At 36.6% G+C, this 17,205-nt stretch overlaps 1 protein-coding gene across 3 annotated transcripts in view; it reads right to left on the reverse strand.

The window, feature by feature from the left end:
• Window positions 1-3,661: 3,661 nt before the first annotated feature.
• Window positions 3,662-17,205, reverse strand: part of KLHL1 (kelch like family member 1) — a 240,184-nt gene continuing 226,640 nt past the window's right edge. For 2 of the 3 annotated variants that reach the window (XM_056329293.1, XM_056329292.1), the window contains one exon: window positions 3,662-16,468. In XM_056329293.1, coding sequence (XP_056185268.1) covers window positions 16,409-16,468 — 60 coding nt within the window. In that variant the 3' untranslated portion in view covers window positions 3,662-16,408. The remainder of the gene's footprint in view (window positions 16,469-17,205) is intronic. The other variant, XR_008820324.1, reaches the window with a different exon arrangement.

Here is a 17,205-nt window from a genome sequence, read left to right on the forward strand (position 1 = left end):
TAGTTATTGGCTGGAGTTAAATCATGGCACCTGCCCAATATGATCCAGTAAATAATTACTTTCTCTTTGTGATCAGTTTTTCCTATTTTTCCTTTGTAGTCAGTAATCATGGTCTATTTCATCCTTAATTTCACTGTGCTCAACAATAACTCCTTGTACAGTAGATTCTGGATCCTCCTGTCCATCCCCTTGTAACTGATCCAGCATGAAACAATACTTCATTGAACATGAATGATCAGAGGGAAATGAACAGATACAGTAATAACTGTTTGTTCTTTATATATACAAAAACTTTCTGATGGGCAAATTATGAAAATATTGTGCAATATGGCTCTGGACAATAGAAGGAGAAAAAGCCTTTATGATGTTATAATTAGCAATTATTTTCATTTTTTGGCTGTCAAGGTAACTAATAACTCATCTTCATCAAAAGGAAAATCATTTCCCAATACTTATAATAGGGCAAAAGGAAAGGCTGTATTGGGTTTGTGTGGCAAGGTTGGGGGGTGGGGTGAGGGTAAAGGGGTGGCTTCTGTGAGAAGCTGCTATAAGCTTCCCCGATGTCTAATAGAGCCAAGGACAGCTGGCTGCAAGACACCCATCACTGGCCAAGGTCAAGTCCTTCAGCAAAAGGGGTATCACCTCTGGTATAACATTTAATAAGGGTGAAAAAACCCTGTGCAACAGATTGCAGCCAGAGTGAGGAGTGAGAATATGTGAGAGGCACAGCCCTGCAGACACCCAGGCCAGTGCAGAAGGAAGGGCAGGAGGTGCTCCAGGTGCCGGAGCAGAGATTCCCCTGCAGCCTGTGGTGAAGCCCATGGTGAAGCAGGCTGTGCCCTGCAGCCCATGGAGGTGAATAGTGGAGCAGATCCCCACCTGCAGCCTGTGGAGGACCCCCCACTGGAGCAGGTGGATGCCTGAAGGAGGCTGTGACCCTGTGGGAAGCTTGCATTGGAGCAGTTCTGGCAGGACCTGTGGCCCCATGAAGTGAGGAGCCCACAACTGAGAAGATTTGCTGTCAGGACTTGTGACATTGTGTGGGACCCACACTGGAGCAGTCTGTCCCTGAAGGGCTGCACCCGGTGGAAGGGACCCACACTGGAGCAGTTCATGAAGAACTGTAGCCTATGGAAAGGACTCACACTGGAAAAATTCTTGGAGAGCTGTCTCCCATGGGAGCAACTCCAAGTTGGAGCAGGGGAAGTGCATGAGGAGTCCTCCCCCTGAAGATAATGAAGCGGTAGAGACAACATGCAATGAACTGGCTGAAACCCTCATTCCCTGACACCCTTTGTCGTTGCGGAGAGGAGGTAGAGAAAAATGGGAGTAAAGTTAAGCTGAAGAAGGAAGGCGTGGGGGGAAGATGTTTTTAAGTTTTGGGTTTATTTCTCATTGTCCTACTCTGATCTGATTGGTAATAAACTAAATTGGTTTTTTTTTCCACAAGTTGAGTTTTGTTTGCCCATGACTGTAACTGGTGAGTGATCTCTCCCTGTCCTTGTCTTGTCCCTCAAGTTTTTTGTTACATTTTTCTCTCCTGTCCAGCTGAGGAAGGGAGCCATAGAGCAGCTCTGATGGGCACCTGGCATCCAGCAAAGGTCAAGTCACTACAAAGGCTCTGGAAGGATAGATAGCTGTAATGTATCCATTTCCAATACAACATAAGCAGGACTTCTTGATGAAGTACATGTACACAAACAAGAGGAAGTTGAAGGAAAAGTACTGAGAGGAAGAAGAAAACTACGAGTTCCAATTAAATGAGGCATGAAGGAGACAACGAGACGCACCACAAAAAGAAGTAAGAAAGTTTAAGTTCCTGGGGGCTAAGTAGAATGCAACAATAAGAAGAAAACTGGAAAAAGGAGGGAAATAGAAAGCACTGTAACATTAGAAAAAAGAAATGATGATATGAATGGGACAGAAATCTAGAAGTGAGAATAGGATGAAACATGGATAAAGAAAAGGAGGAAATGCATAAAAAAGTAGCAAGAAAGCATAAATACAGTTTCTTTCTAGGTCTTACATTTTCATGCAAGGATTCAAAACTGAATCTTGAACCACAAAGTATTAAATAATTTAATATCTCTGATAAATAAAATCTCTCCTCATATAACATCATGATTTGTTATTCTAAGACCCTTGGTGTATGATCTTATTCATAATCTGCAATACAGTGATCAGGGCTCAAAACCTATCATATTACTTTTAGAAAAGTTAGGTTAGCATGCCAGACGGGTTTGACCATGTAGCTTATTGACAGATTAAAAATTACGTGAATTACCAGGATATAGAATGTAGCTCATGGCCACATTTGACAGCTTCCTTTTCATTAATTTGAATCAGGAACAATTGCCCAATGTTTGACTGTATGTTTCTCAAGGGAAATGTTGAGACAGTAAGAAAAGTGATTTCTATGGCAAAGTTATTGTATCAAAAGTTAAACTCAGCTGAACATGAGAATTTCTTTCTTAAATATTTTCTACCATCTTTTATAGAAAGGAATTTTGACACTGCAGCCCTCATCCAAAATAGGTTAAGATAAATGTTAGAGAAGTATGCTCTCAGCAAAGTTTCTGCATTTAAACTGTCCATCTTAGAAAGTCTGATAATGTTATTCAAAATTCCTGCTTATTGATGCAGTCATGTCTAAAGTATTTGTCTCTCCAAGGAGTTAATCACTTAATGCAAATTCTAGTATGTGCATTCTTCATGCTTCAGGAGTCTCTATTCAGATTTGACTTTGGCAGAACTTTTAACCTATCTGTCATGCATCCCTTTCATATCGTCATCAACGTATATTACTATATCTTTTTATAAAGCCTGTGTATGTTAAGTATATAGTATGATCCATGTTTCACAGAGATGGGAGAGGATTTTAAGAACAGGGAATACATGATTGTCCTAGGTTATAAATGAAAACTAAAGAAAGAAATTTGATGGAATCTTGGTCAATCTGAACTGTCCACCCAAACTGTGGAGAGTGCAGCTGGATCTTGCTGTAGGATGAAGTCAGAATAAATCTGGAATGTACAGGTGGGCCCAGGAAATATGAAGTACTCCTAGATCCTATAACACAGGTTTTTTTACATCACTTTTTAACATTATAGACACTAAACCATTCCAACTATGCGTGATTCAAGACATCTCTTTTGCCTGAACAGGTCCATTTTTTGACACTGATAATATATTTTCTTCTTGATCATCATATTAAACAGCATCCAGACTCACTTGCAGTTCATGTCTCTTACTGTAATTAAATCCTGAACCATGTGGCTGTGCATGTAGACTTTTTTTTTCTTCTTTTTGAGGGGGAGAAGTTCTTTCATTATGTTTCCAATAAAAGGAGATCAAAAAAGTTGAAAGTGTCAATTGTTGATGATTTTATGTGTCATTTCATTATGGTCTTGATAGTCTGACTTAAGAAAAGGATAAATGACTTAAATTTTATCATAGTCTGAAAATGCTTGCCCTTTGAATTTACTTAAGAGAAACTGGATATGGACAAGTTTAGGACATGCAAGCTAAAACCCTAATTGTGTTACGATATCCATTTAAAAGAATCACCTGTGCAACATAAAACCAGGCATATTTATTTTTGTGCAGTGAGATTTTCAGGATTCAAATTCCTTAAAAACAAGTCATATTAAATAAAGCCAGGTTACAAATTTAACATTGTGCTTTATGTCTTCACTTGCATTTTATACACACATGTCCAAGATATAAGGGAATCATGGTAAAAGCATAACATTCAGTAAACTGCTCTGCAAATATTGCAAAACTCAGGACAGCTTAATTGAATGTATTTACAACTATATTTGTACATTTTCATAATGTGTTTATTCTCTCACATTCCAAACCATTGTGCACTTATTTTGCTCTGTAGTTCCTTACCATACTAAATATACTCATACCTCAACATCCCAAGATGTTGACAGTTTTGTTTTCAACTATAACTTCAAAACTTCTGACTGGACCAGTTTGACATAGAATTCATATAATACATCTGAAAACACACTCATATGACAGCACTGGAAAGTTCATATTTACGACATACTGCTAACCACATCATCCTTACTTCAACTATCTCCCATTGGCAGAGAAGACTCAGCTCTTGGTTTCCAGTCTCTTACACGGAGCAAGCAGCCATAATCTGATCCCAGCTCTTCCTGGTATGCAAGGTGAAGGCAGAAGCTTTGTAGTTAAAGATTAAGTCATCCATCAGCATAAGTCTACAGACACTGTATGTTAATGTCACCATTCTAGAAAAAATACTACTTTTGGTTTTTGTTTAGGTCTTTTTTTTTTTTTTTTCCAGTTAATGAAGTCATTCATCCTGTGCACAACAGTTACTTCTGTGCTATTTTAGTTAAGGCTCTTCCTCTGTCTAATTGTAACTTTATGCTTATTTATTATTTATGACAACACAAATTAGTGAACATACACAAAAATTAAAAAGGACATAGATGTTATCTGTTTAATGGTTGAAGGTTTTGGGGGTTTTTATGACTTTTTAGGAGGGAAGAAGGGAAAGATAGCAGTCAAGCAAGTTAAGTTCATTGAAGAACTTGGTTTCATCTTTGTTCTGTTTTGTTTTTTTATGACTCTCAGTTCCCTAATTTCAACTAAACATAACCAAAACTATCTTCGATTCCTGGCATAGAAAACATGTTTTGAAAAGATTATGTGTTGTGTAATCTAATTCCAGCAGAATCCTGCCATATACTTTTCTGCAAGGTTCCACACACATAAACATGTTACATAAACATCTTAAATAAAATATAGCCACAATTTCAAAAAATGGAACAAAAAATAAGCATCTAAATTTAAAGAGCAAAGAAAATTGTCTTTGCTTTTAAGAAGTGCTAAATATTCACAATTTACAATGAAATGAACAATAAATCCAGTTTTTCAGAACCTCACAAAGAAAGATTGTGAATTTGCATAAAAAAAAAAAAGTATGTACTATAGTTGCACAATGGATCAGTTATTTCAAAACTTGTCTTTAATCACAAAAAAAATATAATTCTTAAATTATGACTACATATAGCTGGTAAAGGATATGTAGTACGGTGTAAACTATTTGCAAGGTAAATGATAACATGGATAAATCTATAAGAAAGTCAAACAGATTTACGATTTTAGACAGATCATACTACTTGGAATTTTTCTACACTTCATTGTTGAGATTTCTACAAATTTAGGTGCCTAAATTTGAGTTAGTCACTTTGGCACCTTTATAAATCAGAGGAATACCATGCATGTCAAATAGGTGATCTATCTGTATGCCTGTATTTATATGAGATGAACCATCCGATGGGAGGTGTCTGTTTTTCTCCAGTTTGTTTTCCTACGCAAGGGCCTGGAATAACTAATAACCATTTATTACAGCAATCTAATAAATCTAAAATTTTTAAATAGTCTTATTTCTGTGTTCTGAAGGCTTTTACTGTTTAATTATATGGACATGTTTTGCAGCTTACTGTATTAAATTGATCCCTTATCCCTGAAATTTAGTTGGATACCTACAGCTTAGGTAACGAGCTGCAGCTACAATTTTCTGAATACTTTTTCTCCTTCTATTAATGAAGACATATCTTTTACTTCTTTTGCATGTCATTTGGCAGCTCAAAAATATCCACTCTCTGAAGATCATAATAGTGCTTGATTTCAGAACAGGGAAATTGTTTTTGTTCAGTATGTAGTTGAGCCTTGCAGTTATGTTCTAAATGGAATTCCTGTCATAATTATTTGAAACAAATGTTTGTGTGGCCAGTTCCTTCTGGGCATTTATCAGATTTTACAGATTCATCTTGTCCGACTTAAAAGTTATCTTAAGAAATGTAGGTGTGCACAGTGTGAATGTCTGCATTTGAACTTGCCATTTTAGGCTCCTTTTGCAGCCAGCAGAAACACACTTTTAAAGTGTGATTTATTTCACCTTTAGAATGAGATTAATCATATCCTAGAAATACTGATTTTGCTACTTTAGCTATAAGAAAAAGCTTAGGATGTATAATCCTAATGTGGACATTTACACAGTGGTTATCTATATTTGAGAACACGATATTAATGAAATAAAGAACTGGATATTTATTTATTCACCTTGCTATTGCAAGTCTTCTTTCTCTTTTTCTGTTCATATGGGTCAAATTACCATTTTCAATTAATTGATATGCTGGAAAATATACAGATGTAGAAAAAAAAAATAATCCTAAACCCTGATAGACTCTGTTTCCACACTATGCCTACATGTGAGATTTTCCATTATGTGACTCAAATATGCTGTCTGAATCTTTACAGAACCGCACTCAGACAAATTTTACTATTAAATAGAAACAAAAAAATAACCAAACCAAGAACTTTACATTAGGCAATACCAACTACTATGGGTGATTTTTTTTAACAGCTCTGCTGAGTAAGGCTGGTTTACTCATGATTTGCTTACAGAACGAATTTCTGACTGAAGTAATGCACAAAAGCTAATTTTCATGATAAACAGGATCTCTCTGACTTAGAATTTCCCATACTTAATCATATTATGCCAGTATTAATGAGTACTGAGTGTGCTCTCACACCTATGTACACTACATGTGTCATTCATTGGACAATCAAGGTTAATGTTTTCAGGTTTAAGCAACTGAAGTAAAACATTTTTAAATTCAGCCTTTCTTATCACCTAGGTGGGTTGCAAAATGCCACCTTCAAATATCTAATAGCACTGGGTGCTTATATATGTATATATAGAGAGAGTGAGAGGGATCATCGATTTTATTTGCCTATACATAAGCACTTTAATATCATCTGGGATACTTTAGAGCTTCCCATCTGAACTTCTTTTGCCACTCCAAAACTTCATCTGTGTCATACCTACTAGCCCAGTGTGGATATCTTAGATAATTCTGGGCATCTCAGAAGGTATTAGACACTTAAGTGGAGGCAAATAAACTGAATGCTCATCTCCTTAATTATAATATCTCACCTTTGAAACACTATTTCTTCCTGAAGGCCTTCAAAGGTAGCCCTCTCCAGTGAATTTTGCTGGGGACAGCCTCTAAATTCAAAATAGTTCACTAAGGATACCAGACTTTAGATATAACCTACCCATCTAAGTGAAGACTGAATACGAACCTGGTTCACAGACCTAATTCTGAATTAGTCATAGTCCTAGACTTCTGCACCTTCATTTTTATTTTTTTAATTATTTTAATGTATTTTTTAAGCATCGTGTAATCATGGAAAATGTGGGAAAATATGGTGTGACAGAATTATAAGTTGTTTATACCTCAGCATTGACTGCTTTTCAAACCCTTAGAGGGTGACATGTTTGACAGCTCCATAGAATCGTAGAATCATAGAATCGTTGAATCATGGAATAATTTATGTTGGGAAAGACCTTTAAGATCTTTGATTCCAACCATTATTCTAGCACTATCAAGTCTACCGCTGAACCATGTCCCTAAGTCCCATGTCTACACATCTTTTAAATACCTCCAGGGATGGTGTCTCAACCACTTCTCTGGGCACCCCTGTTCTAATGCTTGATAAACATTTCAGTAAATAATTTTTTCCTAATATTCAATCTAAACCTCCCCTGGCCCAACCTGAGGCCATTTCCTCTTATCCTGTTCCTTGTTACTTGGGAGAAGAGACCAATACCCACCTTGCTACAGCCTCCTTTCAGGTAGTTGTAGAGAGCAATGTCTCCCCTGAGCCTCCTCCTCTCCAGGCTAAACAACCCCAGTTCCCTCAGCCATTCCTCATAAGACTTGTGCTCCAGACCCTTCACCAGCTTTGCTGTCCTTCTCTGGACACACTCCAGCATCTCAATGTCTTTCTTGCAGTGAGGGGCCCAAATCTGAACACAGTATTTGAGGTGCGGCCTCACCAGTGCTGAGTCTCTAGTACTGCTTAGTACTACTGCGCGCCACAGTATTTCCATAGATCCCCAAGGGGAAGCTGTGGGTAGCCAGTAATTATGGGCTGTATTGTTCCCTACCACTGGATGTCTTACTTATGCTAGTGATTTTCTTTATGGTTTAATTTCCAGCAGCTGTGGTCTTACACGTGGAAATCAAAGTTTTGCTGATAGAAGGATTTTGCACAGTGCCTCTGCCTCTAAAGTGTACCTAATCCCCATGTACTATGAAGCAGAGGTATTACGAGGGAATTTGCAATGAAATGTAAGGTTATACCAATCTGACCAGCTTTACACTGGATTTAGAATAAGGCTGAAGAATCATTATTCTGTTGAATATTTTATACATTCTCATTTAAGTTAGAACAGATACATTGCACGGAAAAACTGTTTTTCAACATGAAGTATTTCTGAAGTTACTTTTACATATTCAGATTCTCCTCTGAGGTGGTAGAGAGCCTGTAATACCTAGTATATCTGCTTGGTGCAGTAGATGCAAAAGACTCCAAGAACCTGATATTCACAGAATTTAAAGTATGTAGCTAGTTACTGACTTCTAAGATATACCTGAGCTACTGTTTTTCAATATTGAGGTTTTAAGGATTACTTTGGGATAAATAACATTTTTTCTGTTGTGGTGAATGTACAAAGTCAAGCCCCTATTTTACATGCAGCAATATGACTGCTTTCAAATAGTATTTCAATTTATGAGCCAGTAGATTGGTTGCAAAGTTATTTCCCTAAAATCAAACCACTTCTGTTGGCAATAAAATCCAGTACCCCTGGGGAATGTCTTCTTGCAAGAAACACATCTGTTTCCCTAATATTCCTTTTACATTTCTGAGATACAGTTATTCTACTGTATTATCCTTCACACGATATTTCTATTCTGGTATTTTGATAAATATTATACTAATTACACTGGATGTTCTATTTGGTAGGAAAGCTAACTTTGAATCAAACTTCTACCAAGGTTGGAAACATGCTCTCTGAGCAGGCTGGGATCCTGATTTCTGATTTGTGCATACCACACAGAAGATTCACATGTGAGTTCCAAATATTGCATTTGATACTTTATTCACTCAACTGGAGATGTCCTTTGGAATAGAAAAAATCTGGAGACAATGACACACATTCACAAACCTGAACATCTACAAGAGATCTGGATGCCAGCACTGGGATCATGATAAATATTGCATGACTAAACACACAGTTTTGTAGAGTTGGAGTAATTTGTAAATAGTTGGAAGCTCCATATTAAAAATATTTACATTTTTAGAAAGTTTACATTTTTTTTCAATGTGTAGATATTTAAAAGACTGAAGACCTATCAAAGAAATTTTACTTTGGAAAAGAAAAATAAACCTTTTATTTTTATGACATGCACACCCACTTTGCATATAGAGTTGTAAGTAATTTGTTACTGGTATAGTGTATTATTATACTTCTTGCTTTCATCAGAAATCTGTGAGAAAATACGTCTAATGGCAGAAAGCCTCTGCAATATAAACAGAAACTGGGAGTGGGGAAGGGAGAAAGGTAGCAAAGCAGTGTTTTACAAGAGCCAATGAGCAGCTGGATTGTGAGGACATAAAACTAAACACAAGTATATGTATGGGAGATTTAATGTCAAAAAAGTGCACTAGGTCCTGTTCCAGGCTGTGGACTTTATATAAGTAAACAGTTTCATACTTGGTGTTGTGTCACCAGATTCCATACATGCACATAGTCATTGTCTAAGTTTCCCACAATATTACAGAATTATTGTAATTTATTATTGCTATTTGATAACAGTTACAGGAACTTTTTCTAAGCCTTTGCAGAATTGCCTTCTCTATTCATTCCTTGTGAAATAACTACTTCAAAGTCATATGTAACAGGGTACATTCTGTTATATCCAGTCCACTGTGAGCACAGTAATAAGGAAAGACTTCTAGAGTGTGAATTCTGTTACAGAAAATTTGTATTTTGTTCATAATCATGATGCACGTTTCTGGTGTTTGTTCAGAGACATCAAGGACTGAGCCATTAAAACTTGCATAACTTCAAATTCATTTGTGAGTTATTTTTATTGATGTAATTGAAAAGTGTTTAAGTCACTGGCAAATATATTAATGGGAATTTATTTGGACCTGCTAAACATATAAAACAATCTGAATAATATAGAGAGCCTTTTAGATACATTTTAACATGAGTGCTTTTTAAATAATGGTTAATTAATGGCAGTTCATTGTAGAAGAGAATGATATTCAAGGAAATAATTCTTTGTCTTTGCCAAAATGGTTCCCTTAAGTCAATTAATGTTAGCTTAAGAGAGTAATGTTATGAGACAGGAAACTTCCTGAAAGCATCCTTAAATTGCCTTCATAATTTGCCCAGTTTCATATGATTAGAAGTCTGTTCTATATGCAAAATGATTTTTTAACATTTACTTTTACTTTTAAACAATATTAGTATTTTCATTGCAAAAACACATGTACAAATATGTATTGAATAATTATATTTAAGGACAAAGTAACAACATTCTTACCTTCAAATGTTTTTATTGCCTTGTTTGTGGCTTTGATTTCAATGAAAAAATATCAATAACATTGGACCACAAAATGGCAATAATAAAGAGCTCTACTACATAATGACTATTAAATTACGTTTTTCTACATAGATCTTCACTAATACTGATTATATTTCTAGCATCCCTCACTGTCAATAATAAAAAATGTAAATGTAAAAAATAACTAAAAGGAAAGGCTCAAAACTACAAGGTAATCAACAGTTCCATAAACAACAGAGGATCACACGATAGTCTTTCTTTTCCAAAATGGATTTTTTAACACTACTGTATTGGTAAAAACAACTTGAAAATGGCACCCTCAGAGTAATAGAAAAATATTTACCTATTTTGCTTGATCAGTTTTTCTATTGAGTTCAATTTGAATTATTCCATATTTATAAAGCCTCAAATGTTGTCTAGAAACAACATTTAGAGATGTTAAGAGATGTGCACACACCTGCAGGCCTATGATCTTACTGTCATCACAGAGACATTGGAATGGAAGGATACAGGCTCTTTAGGAAGAACAGACAGTGGAGATGAGGAAGGGGGTGTTGCCCTGTATGTCAACAATCAGCCAGAGTGCATGGAGCTCCTGGGGACAGAGGAGGAGCTGGCCAAGAGTTTATGGGTCAGGATGAAAGGAAGGGCAGGGACAGTTGACATTATAGTGGGGGTCTGCTATAGGCCACCCAACCAGGAAGACCAAGCAGATGAGGTCCTCTATAGACAGATAGGAGCAGTCTTACATTCACAAACCCTGGTTCTCATAGGAGATTTCAACCACAGCCTGGGAAGAGCACAGAGAAATTGTCTGAGCAGCTAGGGATCAGGTTAAGAAATCTGAAACCTTGATAGAATTAAATCTGGCCAGGGACATCAAGGGCAACAAGAAAAGCTTCTACAGATACATCAGTGATAAAAGGAAGAGCAGGGAAAATGTGGGCCCTCTCCACAGGGAAACAGGAGACCTGGTTACCTGGGATATCAAGAAGGCTGAGGTACTCAACGACTTGTTTCCCTCAGTCTTTACCAGCACGTACTCCAGCCATATTGCCCAAGTCACAAAATGCAAAGGCAGGAACTGGGAGAATGAAGAACGACCCACAACTGGAGAAGATCAGGTTCAGGACCGTCTAAGGAACCTGAAGGTACACAAGACCATGGGACCTGATGAGATGCATCTGTTTGTCCTGAGGGAACTGGTGGATGAAGTTGTTAAGCCACTATCCATCATATTTGAGAAGTCATGGCAGTGCAGTGAAGTTTCTCCTCACTGCAAAAGTGGAAAATTAAGTCCCTTTTTTACAAAGGGAAAAAAGGAAGACCCAGGAAACTATAGGCCAGTCAGTCTCACCTCTGACCATGGAGCAGATCCTCCTGGAAACTATGCTAAGTCACATGGAAACTAAGGAGGAGGTTGGTGACAGTCAGCATGGCTTCCCTAAAAGCACATTGGGCCTGAAAAATTTGGTGGCCTTCTACGATGGGGTTACAGCATTGAAGGATGAGGGAATAGTGACTGATGTCATCCACCATGACAATTGACACTGTCCTGCATGATATCCTTGTCTATAAAGTGAAGAGACACAGATTTGATTGATGGACCACTGAGTGGATAAGGAATTAGCTGGATGGGTGCACTCAAAGATGTGTGGTCAACAGTTCAATATCCAAGTGGAGACCAGTGGTAAGTGGCACTCCTCAGGGGCTGGTATTGGGACTGACATTTTTAACATCTTTATTGGCAATATGGACACTGGGATTTACTGCACCCTCAGTAAGTTTGCCAACAACACCAAGCTGTGTGGTGCGATCTACATGCTGGAAGGAAAGGATGCCATCAAGTGGGACCTTGACAGGCTTGAAAGATGGGCCCATGAGAACCTCATGGAGTTCCACAAGGCCAAGTGCAAGGTCCTGAATGTGGGTCAGAGCAATCCCAAGCAATACAGGCTGGATGATAAGTGGATTGAGAGCAGCCTTGAGAGAATGACGTAGTGTTGGTGGACAAAAAGTTCAATATAGCCTGCCAATGTATGCTTGCATCCCAGAAATCGAACCATATCCTGGGCTGCATCAAAAGAATCATGAGCAGCAGGTTGAGGGAGGTGATTCTCCCCCTCTACTCCACTCTCATGAGACCCCACCTGGAGTACTCTGTTCATCTCTGGGGGCTGCCAACATAAGAAGGGCACGGATTTGTTGGAGTAATTCCAGAGGAGAGAGATGGAGATGATCAGAGGGCTGGAGCACCTCTTCTGTGAAGACAGGCTGAGAAGGTTGGGGTTGTTGAGCCTGGAGAAGAAAAGGTTCCAGGGAGACCTTATAGCAGCCTTCCAGTACCTCAAGGAAGCTAGAGAGGGACTTTATACAAGGGCAAGTAGTGACAGGAAAAGGGGAAATGGCTTTAAGCTGAAAGATGGTAGATTTAGATTAGGTATTAGAAGGAAATTCTTTACTCTGAGGGTGGTGAGGCACTGGAACAGGTTGCCCAGAGAAGCTGTGGATGCCCCATCCCTGGCAGTGTTCAAGGCCAGGATGGATGGGGCTTGGAGCAGCCTGGTCTAGTGGAAGGTGTCTAGTAGAAGGGGCTGGACCTAGGTGATCTCTAAGGTTCCTTCCAACCCACACCATTCTATGATTCTGATTTCCTTATGTCTATGCCAGTTTTTGAATACAAGTCTTCAGGCACAAGAATGACTACTTCCTGCCAGTATTGTTTTCCCTGTCTTCACATAAAAATCTGTATAGACTTGTCCATTTATAAATAGATTTTCTAGCATTATGTCCTTCACATTCCTCCTATTTCAAAACCAGAAGCAGCAAGAATGAAAGAAATAAAATCTCTAATAAATAAATAAAAAAGAGGAGGTTTTGACCCATAGAACAGAGAAATGCAAGGCTTTGCAGTAGTCCCAGAGGACCTTAATTTGAGTTACCCCTGAGGACCTTAATTTTTATTAGTTTTACTTATGTTAGATTAATACAAAAGGTGTTCTTATATAAGATTGGGCAACAGGAAGAAAATAGGTATAAGGCCTATGTATACGCACAGGCTAGTGTGAAACAGACTTTCTAGTAAAACTAGTTAACATTCTGGAAAAAAAGCATGCTAAAATGAATAAAAGAATGGAAAAGTGAAGAGAAAATGCTAATATTTCAGAAATATTCAGGATAATAAGCTACAACATTTACAAGCAGAATTTTGAGGATTTTAATTATTGATTTCACTGAAATTAATATTTGTTGCAGATCTGATTCCACGGTGATTTTCATACTGTGAAATCAAAGGGATCATATGAAAGAAAAAGTACCATGATACATTAACAATGATGAGATAAATTTCCTATAATGTAATATTGTTTAGTACAAGTCTGCCTATCAGAAGCAATTTTAAGTCTTAGACATAAAAAAGGGTTCTCAATGGATCACAGAAACCAAGACTAAGATTATATATATATTTTTTAATCCAATCCCTTGAAATAAAAGGTGAAACTATTATTGTTTTTAATAACAGCAGAGTTAACAAAACAGTAAGAAAAACTTAAAATTTTATCAAAAAATTATCCCTAAATTCTGTTTAGAAGAAACTGCAGAATATATTGATGTAGGTGTGTAAAAGGAATCTGGAAGTCAGATTTGGTTTTTATTGTGGCTAGATTTTACATAATCTAAATAAAAAAATAAATAATTTTATTCTTTCAGCATAAGAGAGGTGGAATAAATGAAAAAAATCACGGGAATAATGTTTCTTTTTGGATAAATAAAGGCAATTTGAAAATGTGTAAAAGGAAATTGAGAATAAAAAAAATAAATTGAGGATAAATTGAAGATAACAATGATCAAGGTACACAAACAAAATCTGCCATGGGCTGCAATTAATAGAAGTAATCCTTTCTTGAAGGTCAGTATATAGGTAGAGTAATCATATTTCTATTGTGTATGAATATAATGTAATCAAAAGGAAGTTCAGGGAATAAAGTTAAAATTAAATTCCTAAGTTCATTAGGTATCTGTAGGTGAACTAAATGCTAATTTCTATATTTAATTGTAATTATAATTCTAGAATCTTCTTGGTTTAGTCTCAGAAGCTTATGATTTTGTGAAGCAAAATTTGTAGAGCTGTAACATCTTTTATTCAATAAGTTGTTATAGTTGTGTAAAAATGGACATGCTTCTCTGTGGAAGACTAATTGCAATTCATAAACCAACTCACTGGGGAAAACAAATATTGAAGATTTTGCAGCTGATTTCTAATTAGAACAGAGAAGCATTTAAAAGATTTAAACCAATACACTTAGGCTTCACAACTGAAGTTCAATTTGTGTCAGGGAACAAAGATCTCCATCCATGCTGATGCTGTTAGAAGGAAAGACAGATTGTCAAATCAAATGTCCCAAGTAGGTGGCTGTATGTATTTTTTAAACTCAAATGGTTTCAAAGGGTTTTGCTAAGAAAACTCTTTTAACTATAACCAGAATTGCTTCTCAAAATTGCTAGACAGAGGATTGTGAGGTTTCTGCTTCTGGACCATGAAATGTTTCCTTAAAGATCAGCTAGGCTTTAAGGAAGAGGTATACTTGGTAGTTCTTCTCCCAGAGCCTATGCCTCTCTGAATAGCAGAATTTCATATTCCATTAGTGGCCTTAGGATTTGAATTGATTTAGCTGAGCAGATAGAAAGCATCAGTGTCAAATCTACTGCCAAGGCAAAAGCTCAAAGCATCCTTACTGCCAGAAATGGTCAACCCTAAAGGGAAGCACAGATGACACTAGTATATTTACCATATGAACTTTATTAGATCAAATGGTCTAATTTTCCTTATCCGACTTGCATTTATTTTCAATTCCCTCCTTGCAGTTATTCTCAGTCATAAGTGGAAAGTCATAAATTGGCAGCTTTAATCAGGAAAAGTTGTGTATGTACAAGCATTAGAAACAAATAAAATGTAGTGTTTTTACCCCTCCTGAAATGTTAGAAGAGGCTCTATGAACTGTTCTGGTCATGGTTCATTGGTTACATGATGCAGTGAAGGAACAGTATTAATTTTCCAGCTTTTCATGAGCTTCCAACATGCAGAAGATGCATTAAACAACGAGATCAGAACCCACATGCTTAATTTGAATATAAGATTAAGAATTAGGAAACTGTTATTTTGCCTCCCATATTTGTAACAAAGCACTAGTGAAGCCAAAGGATTGCTTTGTGTACAATTAGGTTAAACACACAGGCTTCCCTTTCAATACGCTCCCTTACACGATATATTAACACAGGCATGGAGGTAAAATCTGAAGTTACCAAAAAAGAGTCACCTTGGAGGTTTACTTTTATTCTTTTTTTTCTTCCTACTGTAGAGCAACAGGTCAGTCATTATGAATGAAACCTGAATATCCAGACTTTGCAACCTCTTCCCTTCAGTAAGAACCAAACTGTCTGTTTAAATGAAAAGGCCATAACCCATTTGAAGACGAGACCTAAACAGATGATTTTATATTACTATCTACTTTTGTCTTTTAAAAAAACACAGTTTAAAAGTGATTAAATGTACTTTAATGTTTCTGCAGTTAAAAGTCTTGTGGACATTAAAACCATTCTTGTATTCCCTCCTGCTCCTTCTGCAGAGCTGTCCCTTGATTATCCAGTTCTCCAGAACAAATTCATGAGAACAGTACCTGAACTTACTACTCCATGTTCACATATTTATGCCTACAACAGCTTGATTTTTTTTTTCATGATCATGAACACTGATCATGAACAGGTTTTATGATTTTATAGGGCATAAATAATTAAATCTTTCTCACTTCCAAACTTCTTCAAGTTTGTGATCAACACCATATTCACTGTTTAAATCCTTGTTCTCATTAAGTTATCATTCTTATTGTCTGATAGAAAAATAATAATTTCACAGTCAGTAAAATTCTAATCAGTGCTGACAGTCATGGTTGTTTGATGACTACAACACAGGCACCAGCTCTTCCAATATTTAGGGAAGCCATCTGCAGAAAAAAAGATACAAATTAGCTAAACAGGAACAAAGCCATGCAAGAGATTGCAAAAGTGCTGTGTCAACTTTATTCTAAAATGGTCAAAACTAATGGGAGTATAAACTGCTAAAAATAAATACAACCCACAATATCCCAGTACTGTAGTTTTTAAGTTACTTACATAGGACATCTTTCATTTAAAAGTGTGAGAACAGAAAAAAGAAGTGATTTTAGAGCTGTCATCAATTTTGTGTACTGTTGACATGCGAGGGTTTTCAATAATCTGTAGGCTGTAGCTGTTACACATTTCCTAACTATCTGTCCAAATGTGGTTATTAATGGATTTTTTACATGGACTGGTGGATTTGGGAAAAGAAACCTTCCAAAAATTCCTTATTTCATACAGAATGTCATAAAAATGTTCTCTTCTAATTTAATTAATAGTAGGTAAAAAAGATGGGTTTCTGCATTAACTTTACACCATGTATGTCTATATTTAAAGTTGACAACAGAAGCCCCTCTTCACAATCGTAAAAAGAAATAGGCATTTTTTTATTACAATACATCTGGCCTATTTTAAACATTTATTTTAGGATAAGATCATGCTTTTGAAGTATATATTTTTCTTTATTAACTTTAAAGGGAACTTAGGGGGATTAATTCAGATGTAGACATCTACACTGGTGGAACAAATTACTTTTTCAGAAAGTCTAAAAAGAGAGTTAATAACAGAAAGTGTTGAAATAATC

The sequence above is a fragment of the Falco biarmicus genome, chromosome 2, assembly GCF_023638135.1.
Source record: "Falco biarmicus isolate bFalBia1 chromosome 2, bFalBia1.pri, whole genome shotgun sequence".
Lineage (NCBI taxonomy): Eukaryota > Metazoa > Chordata > Aves > Falconiformes > Falconidae > Falco > Falco biarmicus.